The 22756-nt window shown below is 47.0% G+C and overlaps 1 protein-coding gene across 1 annotated transcript in view; it reads right to left on the bottom strand.

Moving 5' to 3' along the window:
- Positions 1 to 22756, bottom strand: part of SNX29 (sorting nexin 29) — a 576571-nt gene that overhangs the window by 365576 nt on the left and 188239 nt on the right. The window contains 1 exon segment of the mRNA XM_010850681.1: positions 15469 to 15551. Coding sequence (XP_010848983.1) covers positions 15469 to 15551 — 83 coding nt within the window.

The raw sequence follows: 22756 nt of genomic DNA, 5'->3' as shown, positions 1-22756 counted from the left end.
AGCCCACACGCAACAACAAGACCGGGCACAGCCAAAAGTAACTCAACAAATGAATAAGATTATTTTTTAAATAAAATAAACATGTAGAAAGGAAAAGAAAAGAACACACAAAAAAGCCAGGCTATATGCCCAAGGTCACAATGCTGGCAAAAGGCAGAGCTAGGGCCTTCCGGGCAAACCCATGGGATGGTCTACACCTTCACACTCCAACACAGGATGGGCAGCCTTCATGAACACTGTCCCGTCTTCCTCTGGAAAAGAGGCAAAGACAGCAGTAGCCAGTTTGCCGGCCCATCAAACCACACGTCCCGTCATTTTGGCACACGTGTGGCTTGTTATGACAGGACCTTGGCATGATTTACGGTCCTATGAGACCACTGCCTGATTTTCCTGTTAAAATACCTACCAATTATTTGTTATTGGCGTGTATTTTAAAATACGATCCAGTTCTCTGTAATGAATACGGTTTCATTTTTTAACGAATTGTTCTTCCACATAAAGTTGTTGAAAGAATTTTCAGGCCAGCAGGTGAGTTCAGCAGGCTGCTCCTGGCCGATGGGTACATGCGTGCTTGCATCTATTCCAAGTCCTTCATTTTACTCAGAAGGAAGCCAAGACCTCGAAAATGTGTATGCACCATGCCTGGCTGCCATGCTGTGAATAGCATTATAATGAGACAAATCAGATGCAAATAAGGGCAAAAGTAATTAAAGGTGGAGTTGAGCTTAGCATAATTGGCTCCACCTGGGGAAAGGAGGGTGCTTTTGGAGGGACTGGGCCTCAGAAACAGTGAGATTCTAAGCCTAAAATGAAAAGGTAATGGGGGAGGAGCCTGGCAAGGTGAGCCATCTGAGGTACAGCATGGACCAGAATTGGTGCTTTTGAATGTGGTGCTGGAGAAGACTATTGAGAGTCCCTTGGACAGCAAGGAAATCAAACCAGTCAATCCTAAAGGAAATCAACACAAATGTTCATTGGAAGGACTGATGCTGAAAGCTAGAAGCTCTAACACGCTGGCCACCTGATGCGAAGAGCCAACTCATTGGGAAAGACCCTGATGCTGGGAAAGATTGAAGGCAAAAGGAGAAGCGGAGACAGAGGTGGTTAGATGGCATCACTGACTCAATGGACAAGGGTCTGAGCAAACTCCGGATGATGGTGAAGGACAGGGAAGCCAGGCATGCTGCAGTCCACGGGGTCGCAAAGAGTCAGACGCGACTGAGTGACTGAACAACAACAACGAACCAGAACGCCGCCAGGAACTCCGTTCAAGGGCACCACATCCCCTGGCCCCCATCCACATCCTCGCCTGCTCTGCCCAGGCTTGGCTGGCTGGGAGCAGACCAGGACGGGAAGGACCAGGTACACACTCTCCTGGAGCCCAGGTTACTGCACCCACCCAGGCACCCCTCTGCTAGTTCCAGGGCGGTAGCTACTGTGGGTCGTTCCTTTCTGTGTCAGAGCATCAGTGGCCCACCCCGCTCACCAGCTGAGTGCGGCAGGCAGAGCACTTGACCGTGATGTTGACAATAACAACGATCTCACATGGGATATGGGGAGGACTTCAAAGCAGACAGTTTGGCCCTCCTATACTATCTAACTTTTCTTGGCCTTAGTTTCCCCACCTGTAAAGTGGGGAGGTGATAAGAGTACTCACCTCATAGGAAGGTTGCCTATTGAGTAGTTAACAGAGGGTATGGCATATGGTGCTTAACCGACATTTGCTATTATTATTATTATTATTATAAACTCAGTCAATCACTTATCAAACATCTACCACCAAGGATCAGCGATCTATTTTAGAAGCTGAGTGCACAATGATATCAAAATCAAGTCAGTCCCACTTACGGTTGCCAGGGGGGAGGTTCGAAGAAAGGGATATTTAGGGAGTTTGGGATGGACATGTACACACTGCTATATTTAAAATGGATAACCAACAAGAACCAGCTGTACAGCACAGGGATCTCTGCTCAATGTTATGTGCCAGCTTGGATGGGAGGGGAGAATGGATACATGTATATGTATGGCCGAGACCCTTCGCTGTCCACCTGAAACTATCAACATTGTTACTCACCCATACCCCAGTGCAAAATAAAAAGTTAAAAAAAAAAAACCCAAGTCAGTCCCCATTCTCATGGAGCTTACATCCTGCTAAATGTTTACTGAATATGTCACTAAAGAAAGGAAGAAATCAGAATTTTAAAGCACAAAATACGCAGCCATACAATAGATCTGGGAGTGACCAACTAGGGGAAATGACGGTGAGCTTCATTTGGGCTTCTGGAGCAACGACCTCAGCCTGTAAAGAGGAGAGGTACCAGGCAGAAGAAAGATTCTAAAATGAATGAAGAGAAGGTATGGAGAGGGGTGAGGAGAGAGTGTATTTCTCCTGCAACGCAAGAATGAAATTGAGGCCATAAACCAGTGAAATAACCACAGACCAAGAAATGGGCTTTATCTCTTTATAGGAAGGATGTCTATTTTTTCTGTTCGGTCCAAGTGCAAAGGAAACATTTAGGCAAGTCACTCTCTGCCCAGGTTAGAAGCATCATTACCCACTCAAGCAAAGCAAAATGACCAGTTGCCTGATGAAAACTGTAATTAGAAACTTAAAGCAGAGTAGCTGTCAGAATGAAAGTGGCGTTTAACAAAACGAGCCACCTGCCGGCTTCCAGGAAGGGGAGGCGCCGACACCAGAGGAGGCACAGACAACTGCTCCGGGAGAAGCACAAAGCCTGCAGGGCCAGAAAAAAGTCACGATGACAAAGATAAATGCACGTCTGGGCTAAACCTCTAAGGAGGCACTCCAAGTGCTCCTGTTCTGTCTCTGGGCTTTTGTTTCCTGCCAGACAATAAAAAGGAAATGAACAAAAATCATGGATCGATCCATGGCATTTTCAGGCAATTGCTTCTGCAGTGATTTAGGAGAGGAAAGCATCTTGCAGGGAATGAAGTTCGGTGGAGCAAATAAAACATGAACTTTTATGGAAGGTCTCCAGAGAGACAGGCGCCACTTCCAGAACCAGGGAATGGATGATCTTGCAGCTCTGACCCTGTATTCTTGATGAAGCTTTTCCCCGTAGCTATGGCACTCAGGGGTGGCTTGGGGGGACTTTAGAAACACCCTCCCTCCATCCACCCTGGTGTTACTGTCATCAGCCTCCCCTTTCTCAAAGCCACCAGGGGTAGGGGTTGCTGGCTGCCAACCCCATCTCCATGGTCCCTGTTTCCTTATGTGCCAATTAGGCAACCATGTTTCCCCATAATTAGGGGAGGCCTAAGAGCTTTAGGGCTTCCCTGGTGGCTCATATGGTAAAAAAAAAAAAAAAAATCTGCCTGCAATGCAGGAGACCAGAGTTCAATGCCTAGGTTGGAAAGATGCCCTGGAGAAAGGAAGTTACCCACTCCAGTATTCTTGCCTGGAGAATCCCATGGACAGAGGGGCCTGGCGGGCTACAGTCCATAGGGTGGCAAAGAATAGGACACGACTGAGCGACTAACACCTTCAAGAGCTCTAAAGAAGTCATTTGGAGTGGGAAAGCTCCTTAGAGAAAGCTTATGATCCTAAAGTTTTAAATCCTTACAGACTTCAGCTGTAAAATGCACTCTCTGCCCTTCCCCACTTCTGCTTTTACTGGCCTGAAATATAGATGTGATGGCTGGAGCACTAGCCACAATATATATACCATGAGGCAATCATGAAGCTAAAAAACCATGTACTAAGGATGGTAGAGCAAAATGAAGAGAGTAGCCCGAGGTCACAACCACCATGAAATGATCACACTAGCCCTGGACTATTTACTTCTAGGCTTATGTGAGGTAAGGAAAAAAACCTGTGGAAGTCAGTGTTGTCTAGGTTTTCTTCTTCATGATGCTAAATCTAGTTCTGTTACACTATCCCACGTAAACATACAAACTCAACAAAAATGGACAGCATGCTGTGCAGATACGGTCTCAGGAAAATGCCTTCAAACCCCGTTTCCAACAAAACCACCAAACCCCTCCTACCTAAAAATGCTGGTGTTACCAATTGCCCATGTCACGCCAGATGCAACAACCCCTATCTCTTTCCTCCTCAACATCCTCTCTTGGCAAAACCCATCTCTTACTTTTGGAGGCCTGCCCCTCTCCCCTCTCAATCCAGAATGTTTGAATGGAGCTGCTCCCACCAAAGTTCTAAGTCCCCTGACACACATATACCCCCCAAGTACCCCACATTAGTCTGAGGCCTGCCCCCCAAGCTGGGCCAAGAAGAATCAACCTGGAAACATCTGTGCATGCAATCAGTAAGGACATCCTGAACTACACTTGCCAACTTTTAAGTATCTGAAATCAATATGGAAATTCATCTTTTACATCTAGGTGGTGGTGAGTACATTGGGTGATGGGTACATTACTCTCCGAACTTCTTCAGCAAATTCTAATTTCAAACTATCAAAGCTAAAATCCGTGGCCACCATCCCTGGAGGATCTTCCTGGTGTTGGCAGTACTGAGTGCTCAGCAAGGACCAGGGACTGGGGCTACCGGTTCAGATTTTTATTTAAAGGTCAGGAAATTGGCTGATCACACAAATATCGTTTTACCAGGATAATGGACTGCAAAAGCTTTCAAAGGGGTTTACTCTACAATTATCACCATAATTATTCACCCACTTCCAGAAATTAATGAACAGGTGTTCTGCTAATGGACCCTGACCTGCCACAGCCTGGACACCCTTCAAAATGCTTCCATAACCCAAAATAATGTCAACATTTGCCTGGTACTTTACATACATCATCTCTTTTAAACTTCAAATAATGCTAGGAAATCAAAACCATTATCACTGTTCAAATAAAAACACTGAGGCTCCGAGATTAAAACTTGGTCCAAGACTTCAGAGCTGCTAGACAATGGGGCTGAGTTTCAAGCCAGATCCCCTCAAATGGAAAATGTGTGCCTGCCTTTGGCCTCCAAGCTCTGCTATCGCCTTTTCTGAGTTCCTTCTCAAGGCAAAGGCTTCTCTTTCCCATGGAAGGAAGAGCCTTCCCTGTGTCCACAGCATATCTGGTCCGCACCAAGCACTGCTGCCAAGAAGCCCGTCTGTTTGTCCCCAGCTGATGTCCAGTTCCAAGCCCCTCATGCTCTGACTCGGTTCCCCATGTTGGCTGACGGCGCATGATCGGGTTTCAGGGGCCCATGAGGACAGAGGAATAGAGCAGGTTTTTTCAGGATAAAGGAAGGCAGAGATTCGAACCAGCTGGGCCAGCCATCCCAGGCACAAGCTGCGTCCTGCAGAACAGGCATCTCTCAGTCACCTGCCAGACACTGAGGTTTATCACCTAAGGCATCTCTGGGAGAATCAACTCAGGGGCGCAGGGGAAACACGGCCTCAGCTTACACCTGGGGAGGAATTCTGGCACAGCCGCTCTGGAGCAGGATGACTGTGACGATTAATTTCTTATGTCCGTGTGAGTCAAGATTTCTACCACGGGCCGAGAATCAACGAACACTGACACATCTGAAGCACTTTATCAACTTGATGATGAAGTGGCAGGCATCACTTCATCAGCTTGAAAGCAATATCCTCTAACGTGGTGGCTGCAAGTGGTCAAGCACTGGGATTTTTTTAAACTCCCCAGGTGACTCAAATGGAGCCAAGATTGAGATGCTCTGCTCCACAAGGGGAAAGATGGGAGAGTGGTTTATAAGGAAACTAGTGGGAAGAAGCTCTTTTTGATTGGGTTGCTGGGAAGATGAAAACAAGAGCTGCTGGCAGCTTACTGTCACCAGAAGAACACCTGCCTGAAAAAGGAAGCAACAACGAGGAGGCATTGCAAAGCTGGGGCACACCGGTTCACGGGAACTCACGGGTGCATCTCTTCCTAACTTTGCGTTCAGTGACGTCATGTGAACAGCTGGAAACTGACCACAGTGCAGCACCAACACCGTGGAAATTAGTACTTTCCTCTGAGGGCTAGTGGTTCAACATTTAGCAGCACCACACTGCTAATATTTGGAGGGAGGGGGACAGAGTTGAGAAGTCAAAACACGGAAAACAAAAAACATTTCCTAATGATATTGTTTGAGCTGCTGGATCAAGCCATTCCTAAAGACAGACACTCCTAGATTTCTGCTGTTTAATTGAAAACCGATTAAATTGGGTTTTTATGATTCTTGTAATCAAAATAGCTCTGAATGACGAAACCCTTGAAAAGTCAAAGTCGTGTGCTAATAAGTATAGTTATAAGGAGCCAAAACTACACGTGATCAGAAGAATCTGGTTGGAGGCACAACTGAAAAATGCAGTTACATGCGGTACAGCACGCTACCAGTGCCCTTAGAATGAAGACCCACGACCCCGCCCACCGCTGAGCTCTCCCTAATTGCTGTGGGTTTTCAATCAGGTTCTACAACTCCTCCTGGATTTCTATTCATTTCTAATCATTCGTATTATGAACATTTATGGAAGACGGCCAAGAAATACGTGAAAACATCCTCAACATTGCTCATTATTAGAGAAATGCAAATCAAAACTACAATGAGATACCACCTCACACCGGTCAGAAAGCCCATCATCAAAAAATCTATAAACAATGAATGCTGGAGAGGATGTGGAGAAAAGGGAACCCTCCTGCCCTGTTGGTGGGAATGCAAATTGAGACAGCCACTATGGAGAAGGGTATGGAGATTCCTCAAAATACTAGAAATAAAACTACTATATGACCCAGCAATCCCACTCGTGGGCGTATACCCTGAGAAGACCATGACTGAGAAAGACACACGCACCCCAGGGTCCACAGCAGCGCTGTTTACAACAGTTAGGACATGGAAGCAGCCTACGTGGCCACTGACAGAGGAATGGATAGAGAAGATGTGGCGCATATATACAATGCAATATGACTCAGCCATAAAAAATAAAAAAGAATGAATCTGAGTCAGTTTTAGTGAGGTGGATGAACCTTGAGCCTGTTATACAGAGTGAATTAAGTCAGAAAGAGAAAAGCAAACGTTGTATATTAATGCATATATCTGGAGAAGGAAATGGCAACCCACTCCAGTATTCTTGCCTAGAGAATCCCACCGGTGGAGGAGCCTGGCAGGCTACAGTCCATGCAGTCACAAAAGCGTCAGACATGACTGAGCGACCAAACGACAACAACGCCTATCTACTGAATCTAGAGAAATGACACCGATGAACTTAGTTGTAGGGAAGCAATGGAGACACAGATACAGACAATGGACTTGAGGACACAGCAGGGGAAGGAGAGTGGGATGAAGCGAGAAGGCAGCATCAACATACCTACGTTACCATGAGCAAGACAGACAGCTGGTGAGAAGCTGCTATATAACACAGGCAGCCCAGCCTGGTGCTCCGTGATGACCAGAGGGATGGGAGGAGGGGAGGGAGGCTAAGGAGGGAGGCGATATATGTAGAATTATGGCTGAATTGCATCGTTGTATGGCAGAAACCAACACAACATTGTAAAGCTATATTCCTCCAATTAAAGAATAAATTATTTTTAAAAAAATATTTATGGAGTGCATCCCTTGGGTGAAGCCTGACCGGGGCCCTCTGAACACAGCAGAGGGAAGAATAGGCAAGATCTCTGCTCCTTGAAAGGTACACCACAGGGCTGAACACAGACAGTGAACAAGGAAGGGAACAGACAATCGACACATGCTGAGGCGCTCATAAAGGTGCTGTGACGGAGATCAAGGAAGTGACGGGACGAAGGAAGGAGAGGCGGGGTGGCCGGGGAGGTGACACTGAACAGGGCCTGCCTGACGAGGCAGGACAAGCACTCCAGAAGGAGAGCAACAGCCAAGGTCCTGAGGTGTGACTTGGTAAGGCCAGTGTGGCCAGGCCAGGAGAGGGCGGGAGGAGACGGGGATGGGAAGTAGGGAAGAGCCAATCACACCGAGCACTGCAGGCCCTCATCATAAAGTGCAGACTGGACTTCCCTGTGGTCCAGTTAAGGCTCTGGGCTTTACTGCAGGGGCCGTGGGTTCGAGCCCCAGTCGGGGAACTAAGACCCCACATCCTGCAGGACAACGAAGACCACGTGCCACAACGACTGAGCCTATGTGCTCTAGAGCTTTGGTCCACAGCTAGAGGAAGCCCCTGCAGGCTGCAACGAAGACCCAGCACCACCAAAAATAATTTTTTTTTTAAGTCTGGATTGAGTTTTAAACAGCAGAGTGACGAGATCTTAGAGTCTCCACGAAGTCCAGTGCTGATCACGCTGGAACCAGACACACACGACTCCCGAGCTTGCTTCCCTTGCAACCAAAGCAGCCTGCCTCAAACAAAGACCTCTCTGCCTGTGTGCACACTGGGGGCAAGAATATGTGGCCACCAAGGGAGACACCCCAGTGCCTGCAGTCCCTGAGGGAAGCTGCAGGTTGAAAGGTCCCACGGCGCCACACGCACCCTGAAACCCACAAGCTCCATGAATCCTCTCGCCCTTGACCCTGCGTCATCACAGGACCAGGCTTCTCCACGGTCCTGCCCCACTTTCCGGAGCCCGGGGGAAGTGAGACCCTGAGGAGGACATGGAGCACATGCCGGCGTGGAAGCCAGGGGTCACTGGGCGAGTCACATGCAGGCAGAGACACGACACGGGACACGGGCTGACAGCTTCCTTTTCTTTTTTTTTAAACTTCTTTTGTTTCTTAAACTTTTAAAACTGCTCCCAAGCCTCCCTCATCCATCAAGTTCCTCCCCCAGATCACCTGCTCTCACTGCCGATTACTCTGATTGCCACCAGCAACAGGCCATTGCTTCTCCCTCTGCCCCTGAGCCTGTGGCTGATGAATTAAATGGCGATGCCAACAAGAGCTTGCAGCCTTAAAATCCATCACCGCAGGATAGGACTATGGAGGCCAGGACAGATGATTCCAGTGGAGGGGACCTCATGAGAGGAGGGGGCCAGAAGGAAGGACCTCACAACATACAGACACTGCAGGCTAGGAAAGACAGGCTTCAGAGAAACGACAGCTCCCCCTGAAGACCGAATAGACCCTGCATCCAGGAAAGAGCAAATAGCTTGCCATGACTGCACTTCCCAAGTGGCTCAGTGGTAAAGAATTCGATTACCAATGCAGGAGACTCAGGAATCGAGGGTTCTCTCCCTGGGTCAGGAAGAGCCCCTGGAGGAGGAAACGGCAACCTGCTCCACTTTTCGTGCCTGGAGAAGTTCATGGACAGAGGGATCTGGCGAGCTACAGCCCATGGGTTCCCAAAGCATCAGACACAACTGAGCATGCATGCATCCAAGCTATGGAAACCCAACCCAAGCTTGAAGACAGTGGCAGGGAGGCTAGTGAATTATCGCTCTTGTTAACAGTATGTTTAGGGCTGGACCATCACATCAGGACGGCTGGATTCGGGGATTCGAAGGACACAATCAACCCCCAGTGCCTCTCTGCCTCTCAGCTCAGCTCCTCTCCCTGTGTGACGGCCTCACACTCAGGCTCCACTCGGAGACAAGGTAACTACAGTGGCTCCAGCCTTCCAGGCCTGACAGGAAAGGGAGAACTCCTCGTGACAGCGTAGTAGAGCCCTGACGCCCAGCTGGAGCCAGTCGGCTGAGGTCAAGGGCAGGAGGGAGGGTAGGGCCTCATCGACGTCACAGGGCTGACCCTGAGTGAGGACACTGGGCCCAGAGAAGCTGGAGCACAGGCGACCTGACCCCACAAGGCCAGAGACGGCCACCACGCCAGCGGGGGGCGGCGGCCCAAGCCGTGACACAGGACACGGGCGCGTCTGGAATCCCTCGTTCAGCTGCCCCTGTAGAACCTCTTCCTTGGTACTGAGAACCACCTCCAAACTCACGGGCAAATGCTCCTTGGGAGAGCCCAGGAGAAGCCCGACACCCACCAAGGGGCTGCTCTGCAGCTAAGACCTCCATGAGACCAGCCCCACCCCCACCATGGGGTGCTCAGAGAACCCAGACTCCCCAAATGCATACGCAACACTGCGGTTGTTGTTCAGTCACTAAGTCGTATCTGACTGCAACCCCATGGACTGCAGCACGCCAGGCTCCCCTGTCCTTCACTGTCTCCTGGAGTTTGCTCAAATTCACATCCATTGAGTCAGTGATGCTGTCTAACCATCTCATCCTCTGCTGCCTTCTCCTTTTGCCTGTCAAAAGCCTTATATTAATCACATCTGAAAAGTCTCTTTCTTCCCTGGTAGCTCAGTGGTAAAGCATCTGCCTGCCAATGCAAGGGATGTGGGTTTGATCCCTGGGTTGGGAAGACTCCCTGGAGGAGAAATGGCAACTCACTCCAGTATTCTTGCCTGGAGAATCCCATGGACAGAGGAGCCTGACAGGCTGCGGTCCACAGGGTCACAAGAGTCAGACATGACTGAGCGACTGAACAACAACTAAAGTCTCTCTCACCATGGAAGGTGGTGTGGGCACGGATTTCAGGGATCAGGACACAGACATCTTTGGAGGCCCAACATTCCACCCACCCCAGCATTTTCTAGATCCCAGCATGTTATCTGAATTACACCTCTTAACAGCTAATCCTCACAACAACCTATGAAGTATATATACTATTTTAATCAATCCTAATTTTACAAGTGATCAAAGAGGCCATGAGAAATAAAGTGAGACAGTAAAAATAGTAATAACAATAACTGTCATATTTACTGAGTGGCTGCTACATATCAGACATTATTCTAAGTGCTTTCCATACACTCATTTATCCCTTCTTCCCCCAAAACCCTATGAGGAAGGTATTGCTACAGTTCCCATTTTACAGAGGAAGAAACTGAGGCATAGAAACTTGCATGGCCTCTAAGTCAGGTGCCCTGGGGAGGTCCTCAGTGTCTTTGGCACAGGGGTCCCTCGTCCACTAATGTCAATTACGACGAGCAAGAAGAATGTGGAATGCACAGTGATTCCCAAACGCTTTGGCCATGACCACTATTTTGGTGGGGACATGTACAGGGACTAGGATGCGGTGACCCTTTGGAGATAAAGGTCACAGCGACAGGGGAAACAAGCCTTCCTTCTGTTGACAGAGCCTTTCCCCAGAAGGTCAGGTGTGATGGAGGAGACGCCTACTCAGGGAACGACACTGCTGACCCAGCCCCGCTGCTGGCATCTCCCTCAGGAGGTGCCCAGAAAGATCTGCGGTCATCACAGGTCTTACCAAAGAGAAGACATCCCCCATTAACACACTCTCAGCCTCACTCCCCACCTCCTACATGACTCTGAGAACCTCAGTCAAACAGAGATGCCGCGGTAAACAGAGAACGCCCCCCTGGATCGTCCTCCTCCTTGGTCCCCACTGGGTGGGCGTCATTCAGCAGACCCAACAACACCTCACAAGGGGGTCCCAAGGTCCACAGTTGGGAGAACAACGCACTGGGGAGTGTGGTTCTAGCTTCAGTCAAGCTGGAGTTTCCAACCAACCGTCAGTAATAAAGACATCACCTGGAACACTTTTGTCAGATGCCTACATCGATGTTTCATAAAGAACTTGAGGGGGAAGAAGAGTCATGATAACCTCAGAACTGAAATAAAGTTACCGACTGACCTCTTAAACATTGTCAACAATCTATTCTAAAGGTCCATTTTCAGTTGATTTTTTTTTCTTCATCTTGAAGGCACTTCCCAGAACAACAATGAATAGAACGATCCCAACATAGCCCTCAGCCATCTACTCAATCCTGAAGGCGTCTGGGGCTTCAATGATTTCTCACCCTTTTCCCTACTGATGAGCTCAGTTTCACAAACAATTTGTCGTCCAAATGATTTTAAAAAAAGAAAAAGCTTTATAGCCTCAACCTAAAAGGATTCTCTTGTGGAAAAAGCACTCTGAACTCTCACCTAGAATTTGAGAAGCTGGTCCACACCACTATGTCCACCTAACATCAGGAGCCATGCAAATCCCGGATCAGAAAAGACTCTCCCTGGCCAACCTCTCCCTACCCCTTGTCCCCAGCTCCCCAGAAACACCAAGTCCCCCACCGCAGCCTGTCTAGGACATCCCCAAGATACCACAGCTTGACAAGGGCACCCCGAGGCACCCCAATCTGGCCAGGGCACATATGCCATAGTTTTCAACAAACTGAGTCAACAGCTGGCTGGGGTTGAGGAGTGAGCCCCAATTTCTCTGAGTAGTAGATGACATCACTTGAAAATTAGGTAAAGGCTCTGGAAAGGCCAGAGCACAATTTCTGAAAGCACATCTTCTAATCAGGCTGCTTGCTGGTGTCTGGCATGTTAGCTGGTGCTCACGAATTTTACTTAAGTGGAAGAAAGAATAAAATGCAGGACTTAAGCAAGGAAGAGAAGGGCATCACTCAGTTCATGCCTGCACTGAAGGACTTTCATAAAGACCTTCCACCCAGGATGACTCCCAGATATGGCAGATGGTCTTCTCTGACCTGGTGAAAATAGAGTGGCAAGGGACTGCAAAAGGGACTTTGCCGATGAAGTTCTGGAGAGTCCAAGCTATGGTTTTTCCAGTAGTCATGTACGGCTGTTAGAGCTGGGCCATAAAGAAGGCTGAGTGCTGAAGAACTGATGCTTCCTAATTGTGGTGTTGGAGAAGACTCTTAAGAGTCTCTCTTGGACTGCAGGGAAAACAAACCAGTCAATCCTAAAGGAAATCAGTCCTGAATATTCATTTGAAGGACTGATAATGAAGCTGAAACTCCAATCATTTGGCCACCTGATGCAAAGAACTGACCCATTGGAAAAGACCCTAATGGTGGGAAAGACCGAAGTCAGGAGGAGAAGGGGATGACAGAGGATGATATGGTGGGATGGCATCACCAACTCAATGGACATGAGTTTGGGTAAACTCCAGAAGTTGGTGATGGACATGGAGGCCTGGCGTGCTGCAGTCCATGGGGTCACAAAGAGTCAGACACAACTGAGTGACTGAACTGAACTGAGCAGCTGAACAACAAACAACAAAAGGACTATGAATGAGTGACAAAGTATGCTTCATCCTCTCTGCTCTGTTCCACTTAAGGGTTACCACAAACCCAGCTCTGGCTCAGGACATTCAAGCGTGGGTCTTAAGGAAAATCGTACTTCGGCTGCAGTGACGAAACCCTTCTCTATGTTGTAGCTTCTGGTTTGGGGGTGGGGGGGACGACTCATTCCAAAAATGCTCCTACTCAGAAATGTACTATATAGTATTGCAGATTTTAAACCAAATTCAAGCCCAGTGGTATTCCCCACCCCAAGTTTAATTTTCTTACAGGATCAAATTAAATTCCTGTGAGGGCAGAGTATAGATTTCTGAAACAGCGGTGGCATAGTCCACAGGCCACCTGCATGAGAGTCACACATCTAAACCTGCAAACCAAGCCCCCAGCCCCATGCCGCGATCCCCGGAGATGAGGCACAGGCACGTGGCCCCCAGGAAAGGCCTCTGAACACTAGTTCAACAAGTTGGTAAGGCAAAGAATCAGGGATTTGGAAGGAAATGACCTGAGTTCATTCCCACCCCAAAGCCACAGACAAGACTTTTAAGCTCTCCTGAACCTCTAAAAACGAATATTTTAAAACACAGGGGAAACACCTACTCATCCCGGGATTACTGAGTCAAATGTGAATAGACTTGAACTTGCTTGGAAAGGATAAAGGGCTAAACTACTCATTCAAAACATGCAGTGAATGAAATGAATGGCTACAAAAGCCAGGTGCTGGGGAAACAGAGATGAGAAGCGAGGAGTCACAAGGCCAACGCAGACACAACCCAGTGTAATGAGATGGAGTCCGGGCCACACGAGCAGTATCTGTGTGGAAAGGGTGATGGTCCCCCTGAGAAAGACAAGATTAATGCTGCAGTGATAACCGCCAGACTGGAGGCAGTTACAAACTAGTGATGAAGAAAGCAAGGCATGCTATCAAAGAAAAGCAAAAAGAAAATCAACGTGTTGAACCTCATCAAATGGAGACCATAATAAATACAAACACTCAAAAAAAGTCCAATCTCTCATGATATTACTATGCAAATCACACTCAGATTATAATCCTGTCTCTATGACACAGAGAAATGACTACATGTACTGGATACCAACTATACACCGGGTGCTACATGAATGAAGGCTCTGCATTCACTGTCTTGGTAAATCCCCACGACAACCCTCGTGCCACTCGTGTGATTTCCCCTAACACTGGTGTGGCGTTTCCTCTTTCAGATGGCTAAGTAACTCCAAGAGGTCAAGTTATGGAGGATGCGCCTGAACTCGAATTCAGGACTGGCTGACTCCCAAGACCTGTGAGCATGGAGCATACTCCCCTCTGTTCAAATGTCCACACTCCAAGGGCTTGTTTTTGTATAAGAAAATCTTGTTCTGGTCAGTTGGCTGAAGGTCGCAAGACACTTTAGCCCTAGTTAAAAACCCTGTCTGCAGGTTGACCTAAGAAACATTTCAGCAGAGTCATGACAGTTAAAGCACAGCCAAACTGCACGGGAGGAAGCACACGGCACCACCGTATTTGGTGGGATCTTGCCCAGGTGATCACTCCTCTATCTACTTGTATTTCTGATCAAGAATATTATTATTTGCAGCTAAAATCTACTCCAGTAGTCATGTGCAGATGTGAGAGTTGGACTATAAAGAAAGCTAAGTGCCAAAGAATTGATGCTTTCAAATTGTGGTGCTGGAGCAGACTTGAGAGTTCCTTGGACAGCAAGGAGATAAAACCAGTCAATCCTAAAGGAAATCAACCCTGAACATTCATTGGAAGGGCTGATGCTGAAGCTCCAACACTTTGGCCACTTAATGTGAAGGACTGACTCACTGGAAAAGATTTTAATGCTGGGAAAGATTGAGGGCAGGAGGAGAAGGGGACAACAGAATGAGAAGGTTGGATGGCCTCACTGACTCAACGGACACGAGTTTGAGCCAGCTCCAGGAGACGGTGAAGGACAGGGAAGCCTGGTGTGCTGCCACCCGTGGGGTCGCAAAGAGTTCGACAAGACTTAGTGACTGAACGACAAACCTACTCAGTGCTCCCTCTCTGGTAGGCGTTATGCTAAGACGTCTACATGGATCGCCTCATGAGGCAGGTGCTGCCAGCTGCCCCCATTTTATAGATGAGAAAACTGAGGTACAGAGAGATTAGGAAACAGAACTGGAACTGGGGTTGGAGCCTGATCAGCCTAACCCCACTGATTCTCCGCCACTTTGGCATTCTGTTGCTTTCACCCATGGCCTGACATGACTTAATTGTGCTACAGGTTCACCACCTTGCAAATATCTTAAGACTTTAGTCATAAAATTCCCTAACTGCACAAATTGATACAATGATTGCTAACAGTCTAGCAAGTAAGTCTTACTTTTGCAAGAATGAAGAGCAGGGTCTTCCATCTAATTAATTTTCCGGGATCCTAAGCAGCACCGTTTTTCTAACTCATCTGCAGGTGTATTCCTCCCATGCTGAGCGTCCGCCGGGCCAGGCACAGGGGTGCAGCCCCGTCCCCCCCGGGTTCCCTCTGCCCCTCACCTTCGGCTGTTTGACCTTCTCTTTTCAGCATCTGGACAGCGCCTACGTATTTCTTCAGTTGCACTTTGAGCACTTCATTTTCCCTGTGGGCACAAGAATGTCAGAAAAATGTATTTTAAAATTGGCAACTTAGACCCAAGGAAGGAAGAGAATCTGCGTAAGGAAAATACACAGTGTGCATGTGGTAAATATTAATATATTCTGTTTTAGAGATCTTTGCTGGAAAAGACAAGGTTAGCGAGGGCACGTTTGTGTAACGCCGTCAAGAACCACTCATTCATGGCGGAAATAAGCGCTAATTGGTTTCAGCACCCACAAATTCAGGATGCTGGCATGTGCGGTCCTCAGGTTATTTGAATCTAACAACCTGTTAGGTGACGACTGTGTCAGGCACTCTAGTATTTACAGAAACTGTAAAAATGGACAAATTTACAGTATGTCCATTTACACAAACACATACTAGCTATTGTTTCCTTGGGGAACACTCAGTGTTTTTAGTAACTACTACACGTACTCGGACACGACTGAGTGACTGAACTGAACACGTATTAAACACTATTTGCCAGGCATCACATGAAGCCTTTATTATCTCATTCAAACCTTCCAAGGTACATATTAGCACACCACCACCCACTTTACAGATTCTCAAAGTGTGGTACAATGATGAAAAGCAGTTAACTGAGTCCACCTGCCCCACCCCTCTCCCCAGGTGAGACTGTAGGATGGAACTTGAAACTCGGGCAATGACAAGATCCCACTCCACTGACTTCACTCACCAGGTACCCTGGCTGAGGACTAGGACATGAAAGTCAGGAGAGAAAAATACCATCTGCTGAGAATTTACCACATAGTTCAGACTTCACATGTGTGACCTCAGTGAATCAAGCACGCATATATACATTCATCCACTCTTCATTCAATGGAAGCATGCTTCTTAAGTACCTAACAATACGTCAGGTGCGGTGACCCTGTAACACCCTCCTCGTTCTGCAGGAGAGGAGCTGGGGCATGGAGACGGTCACATGACCAACGCCAAGGTCATATGTAAGACACAGAGTCTGGATACAAACCCAGGTCTGTGTTTCCAAGGCCCCAGTGAGCGCTTCTCTGTCTCTCTTGGGATTTGAAACTGGTTTCTTACCTCAGCCCCAGAGACAAATGCCTCTTCCACAATTTCTGCTTCTACACATTCCCTATCCCACAAGGTTTTAAGCCTGAGTGTTCTTACATATGCTGGAATATTGCCTTACGATGAAAACAGGTTTACGATTGGGTGTCTCTTATGATTATAAAAAATAAAACACTCATTGCAAAATACTCAATCAGAACACATTTAAGAAGGAATGTAAAAATTCCACTAAAAATCCTTGAAGTAAATCTCACTAACTTCTTAAGACTCTTGAGAGTCTCTTACCAGCAAGGAGATCAAAGCAGTCAATCCTAAAGGAAATCAAACCCTGAATATTCATTGGAAAGACTGATGCTAAAGCTGAAGCTCCAATACTTTGACCACCTGATGTGAAAAACAGACTCACTGGAAAAGACCCTGATGTTGGGAAAGATAGAAGGCAGGAGGACAAACAGACGACAGAGGATGAGATGGTTTGACGGCATCACCGACTTAATGGACATGAGTTTGAGTAAGGTCCGGGAGATGGTGAAGGACAGGGATATGCTGCAATCTCTGGGGTCACGAAGAGCTGGACACAACTGAGAAAATGAATAACAACATTTTTACTTTCATCCTATCAACTCTTGCCTGAGCGTGCACACATACATACATCACTGAATATAATTATTCACAGGTGAAACACAATTTCACATGCCTCAAAATTTTTCTGTATGAAGACTTTTTCCCTCTGTCTACTGTCCCACACATCCTTCTCCGTGGCAACCACCATTAAACATCTGGTACACACATTTCATGTCTCCTCCATGCTCACAGACTCACTACAAACACGATACACTCAGAGTTTACTTTATGCAACTGGGTCCTGCTATAAACTTTTCTACAACTGGTTTGTCTCATTTAACAATTCACCAAGGTAAGCTTCTGATTCCATCTATTTATGGATGGAGATGCCATTCCTTGGTAATAATATGCCACATATATGCTCAGTGGAAAAACTGCAGACTGCCAAACTGCAGACTGCAAATCACTGACTCTGTTTCTGATGCATCTTATTATACCTCAGCCCACAGAGATGGCACCTGGCATTGTGCTTTTCTGCACTGTATTTTGGCAGAAAGAACACAAGTACCAACTGCAGGCATGACCATATACTGAGGTGTCACCAAGTTTCATCTCAGAAACTTGGAAAGAAAGTCAGACATGAAGGAGTTCCTTAATTATCCTCCTCCTCCTAGACAGCCTGTCACAAATGCTTCTCTTGGCAGCTGCACTTTCTCTGTGATACAAAGAGCCAGTGTCTGAAGGTAATAAACAACTAAGGAATCTCGAGATCTGCGGGCAGGAAAACACTGCCCAACGGACATGCTGACACAGCTACTTTTCCTGGATCCCCTTGCCAGCTCTTGTCATTCATCCAGCTTACTCCTAATCCCCTCGTGTGAATTCCAAGCACATAGCTTAAAATAAGGGAAAGAAATTGATATGCATCTCTGTATTGTCTGCAGTGCTGGAAAAGACTCTCAAGGGTCCCTTGGACTGCAAGGATATCAAATCAGTCAATCCTAAAGGAAATCAAGTCCTACATATTCATTGGAAAGACTGATGCCGAAGCTCCAATATTTTGGCCACCTGATGTGAATAGCCGACTCATTACAAAAGACCCTGATGCTGGGAAAGATTGAAGGCAGGAGGAGAAGTGGGCAACAGGGGATGAGATGGTTAGATGGCATCATCTACTCAGTGAACATGAGTCTGAGAAAACTCCAGGAGATAATGAAGAACAGGGAAGCCTGGTGAACTGCAGTCCATGGGGTTGCAAGGAGTCAGACAAGACTTAGGTTGAACAACAAATGGCCTAATTTAACAATGATATGTTCAGAATGTTAGGCAAGAGGCAAGAAGAGGTAGGTTTACTCAGGCCCAGCGACTGGTGAGTTGGGTTGGGCTGTCAAGCCTCAGTTTGCCCAAGCACACCATCCAGGCCAACCCTCAGCTGCCTAGTTCATTGTCAACTCTGCAGCCAGCACTGAAATGTTCGAGAGGCTGCTTTTCTTCTGGTTTGGAGGCATCTTTTAACATCTTGCTGCTGCTGCTGCTGCTAAGTCGCTTCAGTCGTGTCCGACTCTGTGCGACCCCAGAGACGGCAGCCCATCAGGCTCCTCCGTCCCTGGGATTCTCCAGGCAAGAACACTGGAGTGGGTTGCCGTTTCCTTCTCCAATGCATGAAAGTGAAAAGTGAAAGTGAAGTCGCTCAGTCGTGTTCGACTCTTCGCGACCCCATGGACTTCAGCCTACCAGGCTCCTCCATCCATGGGATTTTCCAGGCAAGAGTACTGGAGTGGGGTGCCATTGCCTTCTCCACTATTAACATCTTAACACTATCTAAATATTAAGGCTTCTATGGTGGTCCAGCGGCTAAGACTCTGCACTCCCAATGCAACAGGCCTGGGTTCGATCCCTGGTCAGGGAACTAGATCCCACCTGCTGCAACTCAGAGTTAGCATGCCCCAACTAAAGCTCCTGCATGCCACAAGAGAGATCGACCTAACAGGGGAAGATCAAGACCTTTAATACAAATCCAACTTTCATCAAAATGATGAGATATCGTGGAGAATACACTACAGATGGGCAGCTTTAGGAACCATAAATTCATCCCAGCCAACTTTGCCTCAATGAACTTGTTTGCCTTCTGTGGGAAAGGCACACTGTCAGGCCAGTAGAACTGCTCTTAACACAAACACGAACATCGGGAGGACCCACTGACTGCCCCAGAGAGGCAACTAGCTACGGATCCCGGGAAAGATGAGGCCTTTGTTTCCATTTTTATTTTGAAGTACTTATAGACCCAGAAAGTTGCAAAGACATTACTGAGAGGTCCTGTATACCCTTGGCCCAGCCTCCCCCAGGGGTTACACCTTCTATAACTATGCTCTGATGGCAAATCCAGGATGCTGACACGGTCACATCATACATGTGGTTCTATCCAGCCCAGTATTTTAACTGACGTTCGTAACAATCTGAAGATGAGATACAGGCTCAAATGACCACAGCAGGCAGACAGACGAGACTTGAGTAACCCAAATAAGACAAGAGGGTCGGGGGGCAGGAGCTGCCTTAGTGCCACTACTGAGCCCCTCGCCACAACTAGAGACGCCGTGCACCACAGCTAAGACCCGATGCAGCCAAAAAAATAAACAAGTAGATCCCTAACAAGTCAATGGCCCGAGAAAATAATTCCTAGGCTCTGAATGACTAATTTGCAACCAGCCAATAGAACTCTGGACTTCCCTGGTGGTTCAAAAGAATCTGCTTGCAATGCAGGAGACCTAGGTTCAATCCTTGGGTTCGCAAGATCCCCTGGAGGAGGAAATGGCAACGCACTCCAGTGTTTTTGCCCAGAAAATCCCATGAACAGAAGAGCCTGGTAGGCTACAGTCCGTGGGGTCGCAAAGAGTCAGACTAACTGGGCGATTAACACACAATAGAACTTTAATCTGTAGACAAAAGAAGCATATAGAATGTATCAATCCTGATGATCAAATAAGAATGCCGTTTCCTCTGCCACCTCACCAGATGACAGGACGGGACAATGATTAAGTGCATCCCGTGAAAGGGAAGAGAAACCCGAAGACACCCCCCTCCCTGCCGCCTCTTTAGTACCCACCCAGTTCTTTCCACTCTTAAGCAGGAGTGGGGGTGGGATACACCTTCCTCACAGTTCAGGGAAAGGAAAAAAAACACAGAGGATGAACTAGAACAGAATCTCCCAAAGCTCGTACATCCTGGAGATCGGCTGCGGGCTTCACCGAACTGTTCATATTTTAACGCCTAGGCAGTTCTTCTGGTATGTTTCAAAACACCAGTTTTCCATGTATGGCACATAAATGATACAGAGCAGCAGCAGTCCCCTAGCTTTTTGGCACCAGGGACTGGTTTTGTGAAAAGAGTTTTTCCATGGACCGGAGGGTAAGGAGGAATGGTTCTAGTGCATTACATTTATTTGTGCACTTTATTTCTACCATTATTTACATCCGCTCCACCTCAGATCATCAGGCATTGGGAACCCCTGATATAAAGAATCCTTTGGAAAGGTATGTAAAAGTTTTTAAAAGTGAGTGGATTGCACGATAAGCATTATGGAATGAGTAACGGGCAGTACACCACGTGGTGAAGACCACGAGAGCAGTGACACATCTGAGGAAGAGAACCTTTGCTTTAGAGAAAATAAGCAAATAAGGAGGAGACCTTTGCTTACAGAGTCCTTTCCAAATTGTATTCCCAGGGATGACAACGGATTCCAAGACAGACAGACGGAAGAAGAGAGTTAGAGATGTTTAGAAACATTAGAAAAGTTCTGTCGCCCTCCCCCTCCTCCCCAGGGCTTCTCAGAGCCCTCAATATATTTATGTACACTGAGCGTCTATTAACTCCTCAAACCGAATAGTTTGTGAAATGCTGCATTTTCATACTGGGCACAGCCCTCTAGAAATGGGAAAGAAATTCTAGGGCAAGAAAACCATATCTCTGATAGAAAAGCACTGTCCATGTGGGCATGGCAGAGATGGGCATTTATGATGCTTCCACCTCCTTGAAAACCCTCCGTGCCAGTTAAGACATAAGAGGCAGCTCAGTGCCAAGACCTCCTACGGGGAAAACTTCATTCAGAAGCTCCCTCCATGGAAAATAGGAAATACACTTTCCTACCTGCAACACATTGTCTACCTGTACAGAATGAAGCAGGGCAAAGGCTAACAGAGCTTTGTCAAGAGAACGCACTGGTCATAGCAAACACCCTCTTCCAACAACTCAAGAGAAGACTCTACACATGGACATCACCAGATGGTCAATACCGAAATCAGATTGTTTATATTCTTTGCAGCCGAAGATGAAGAAGCTCTATACAGTCAGCAAAAGACCAGGAGCTAACTGTGGCTCAGATCATAAACACCTTATTGCCAAATTCAGACTTAAATTGAAGAAAGTAGGTAAAACCACTAGACGGTTCTCGTATGACCTACATTGAATCCCTTACGATTATACAGTGGAAATGACAAATAGATTCAGGGGATTAAATCTGATAGACAGAGTCCCTGAAGAACTATGGTCAGAGGTCTGTGACACTGTACAGGAGGCAGTGATCAAGACCATTCCAAAGAAAAATGCAAAAAGGCTAAATGGTTGTCTGAGGAGGCCTTACAAATAGCTGTGAAGAGAGGCAAAAAGGAAAGATATACCCAAATGAATGTAAAGTTCCAAAGAATAGCAAGGAGAGAAAAGAAAGCTTCTTAAGTGAACAATGTAAAGAAACAGAGGAAAACAATAGAATGGGAAAGACTAGTGATCTCTTCAAGAAAATTGGAGATACCAAGGGAACATTTCATGCAAAGATGGGCACAATAAAGGACAGAAATGGTATGGACCTCACAGAAGCAGAAGATATTAAGAAGAGGTGGCAAGAATATACAGAAGAAGTGTACAAAAAAGATCTCAATGACCCAGATAACCATGATGGAGTGATCACTCACCTAGAGCCAGACATCCTGGAAGGCGAAGTCAAGTGGGCTTTAGGAGCGTCACTATGAACAAAGCTAGGGGAGGTAATGGAATTCCAGTTGAGCTACTTCAGTGCTGTAACTCAGTATGTCAGCAAATTTGGAAAACTCAGCACTGGTCACAGGATTGGAAAAGGTCAGTTTTCATTCTAATCCCAAAGAAAGGTAATGCCAAAGAATGCTCAAACTACCACACAATTGTACTCATCTCACACACTAGCAAAGTAACTCTCAAAATTCTCCAAGCCAGACTTCCACATTACGTGAACTTCAAGATATTCAAGCTGGAATTAGAAAAGGCAGAGGAACCAGAGATCAAATCACCAACATCCGCTGGATCATCAAAAAAGCAAGAGTGTTTCAGAAAAATGTCTACTTCATCTTTATCGACTATGCCAAAGCCTTTGACTGTGTGGGTCACAACAAACTGTGGAAAATTCTTCAAGAGATGGGAATACCAGACCGCCTTACCTGCCTCCTGAGAAATCTGTATGCAGGTCAAGGAGCAATAGTTAGAACAGGACACAGAACAATGGACTGATTCCAAATTGGGAAAGGAGTATGTCAAAGCTGTGTATTGTCACCCTGCTTATTTAACTTCTAT

This window comes from Bison bison, unplaced genomic scaffold (genome assembly GCF_000754665.1).
Source record: "Bison bison bison isolate TAMUID 2011002044 unplaced genomic scaffold, Bison_UMD1.0 scf7180017864293, whole genome shotgun sequence".
Lineage (NCBI taxonomy): Eukaryota > Metazoa > Chordata > Mammalia > Artiodactyla > Bovidae > Bison > Bison bison.
The sequence above is the reverse complement of the archived record's forward strand: the minus strand, read 5'-3'. Positions and strand labels throughout refer to the sequence as shown.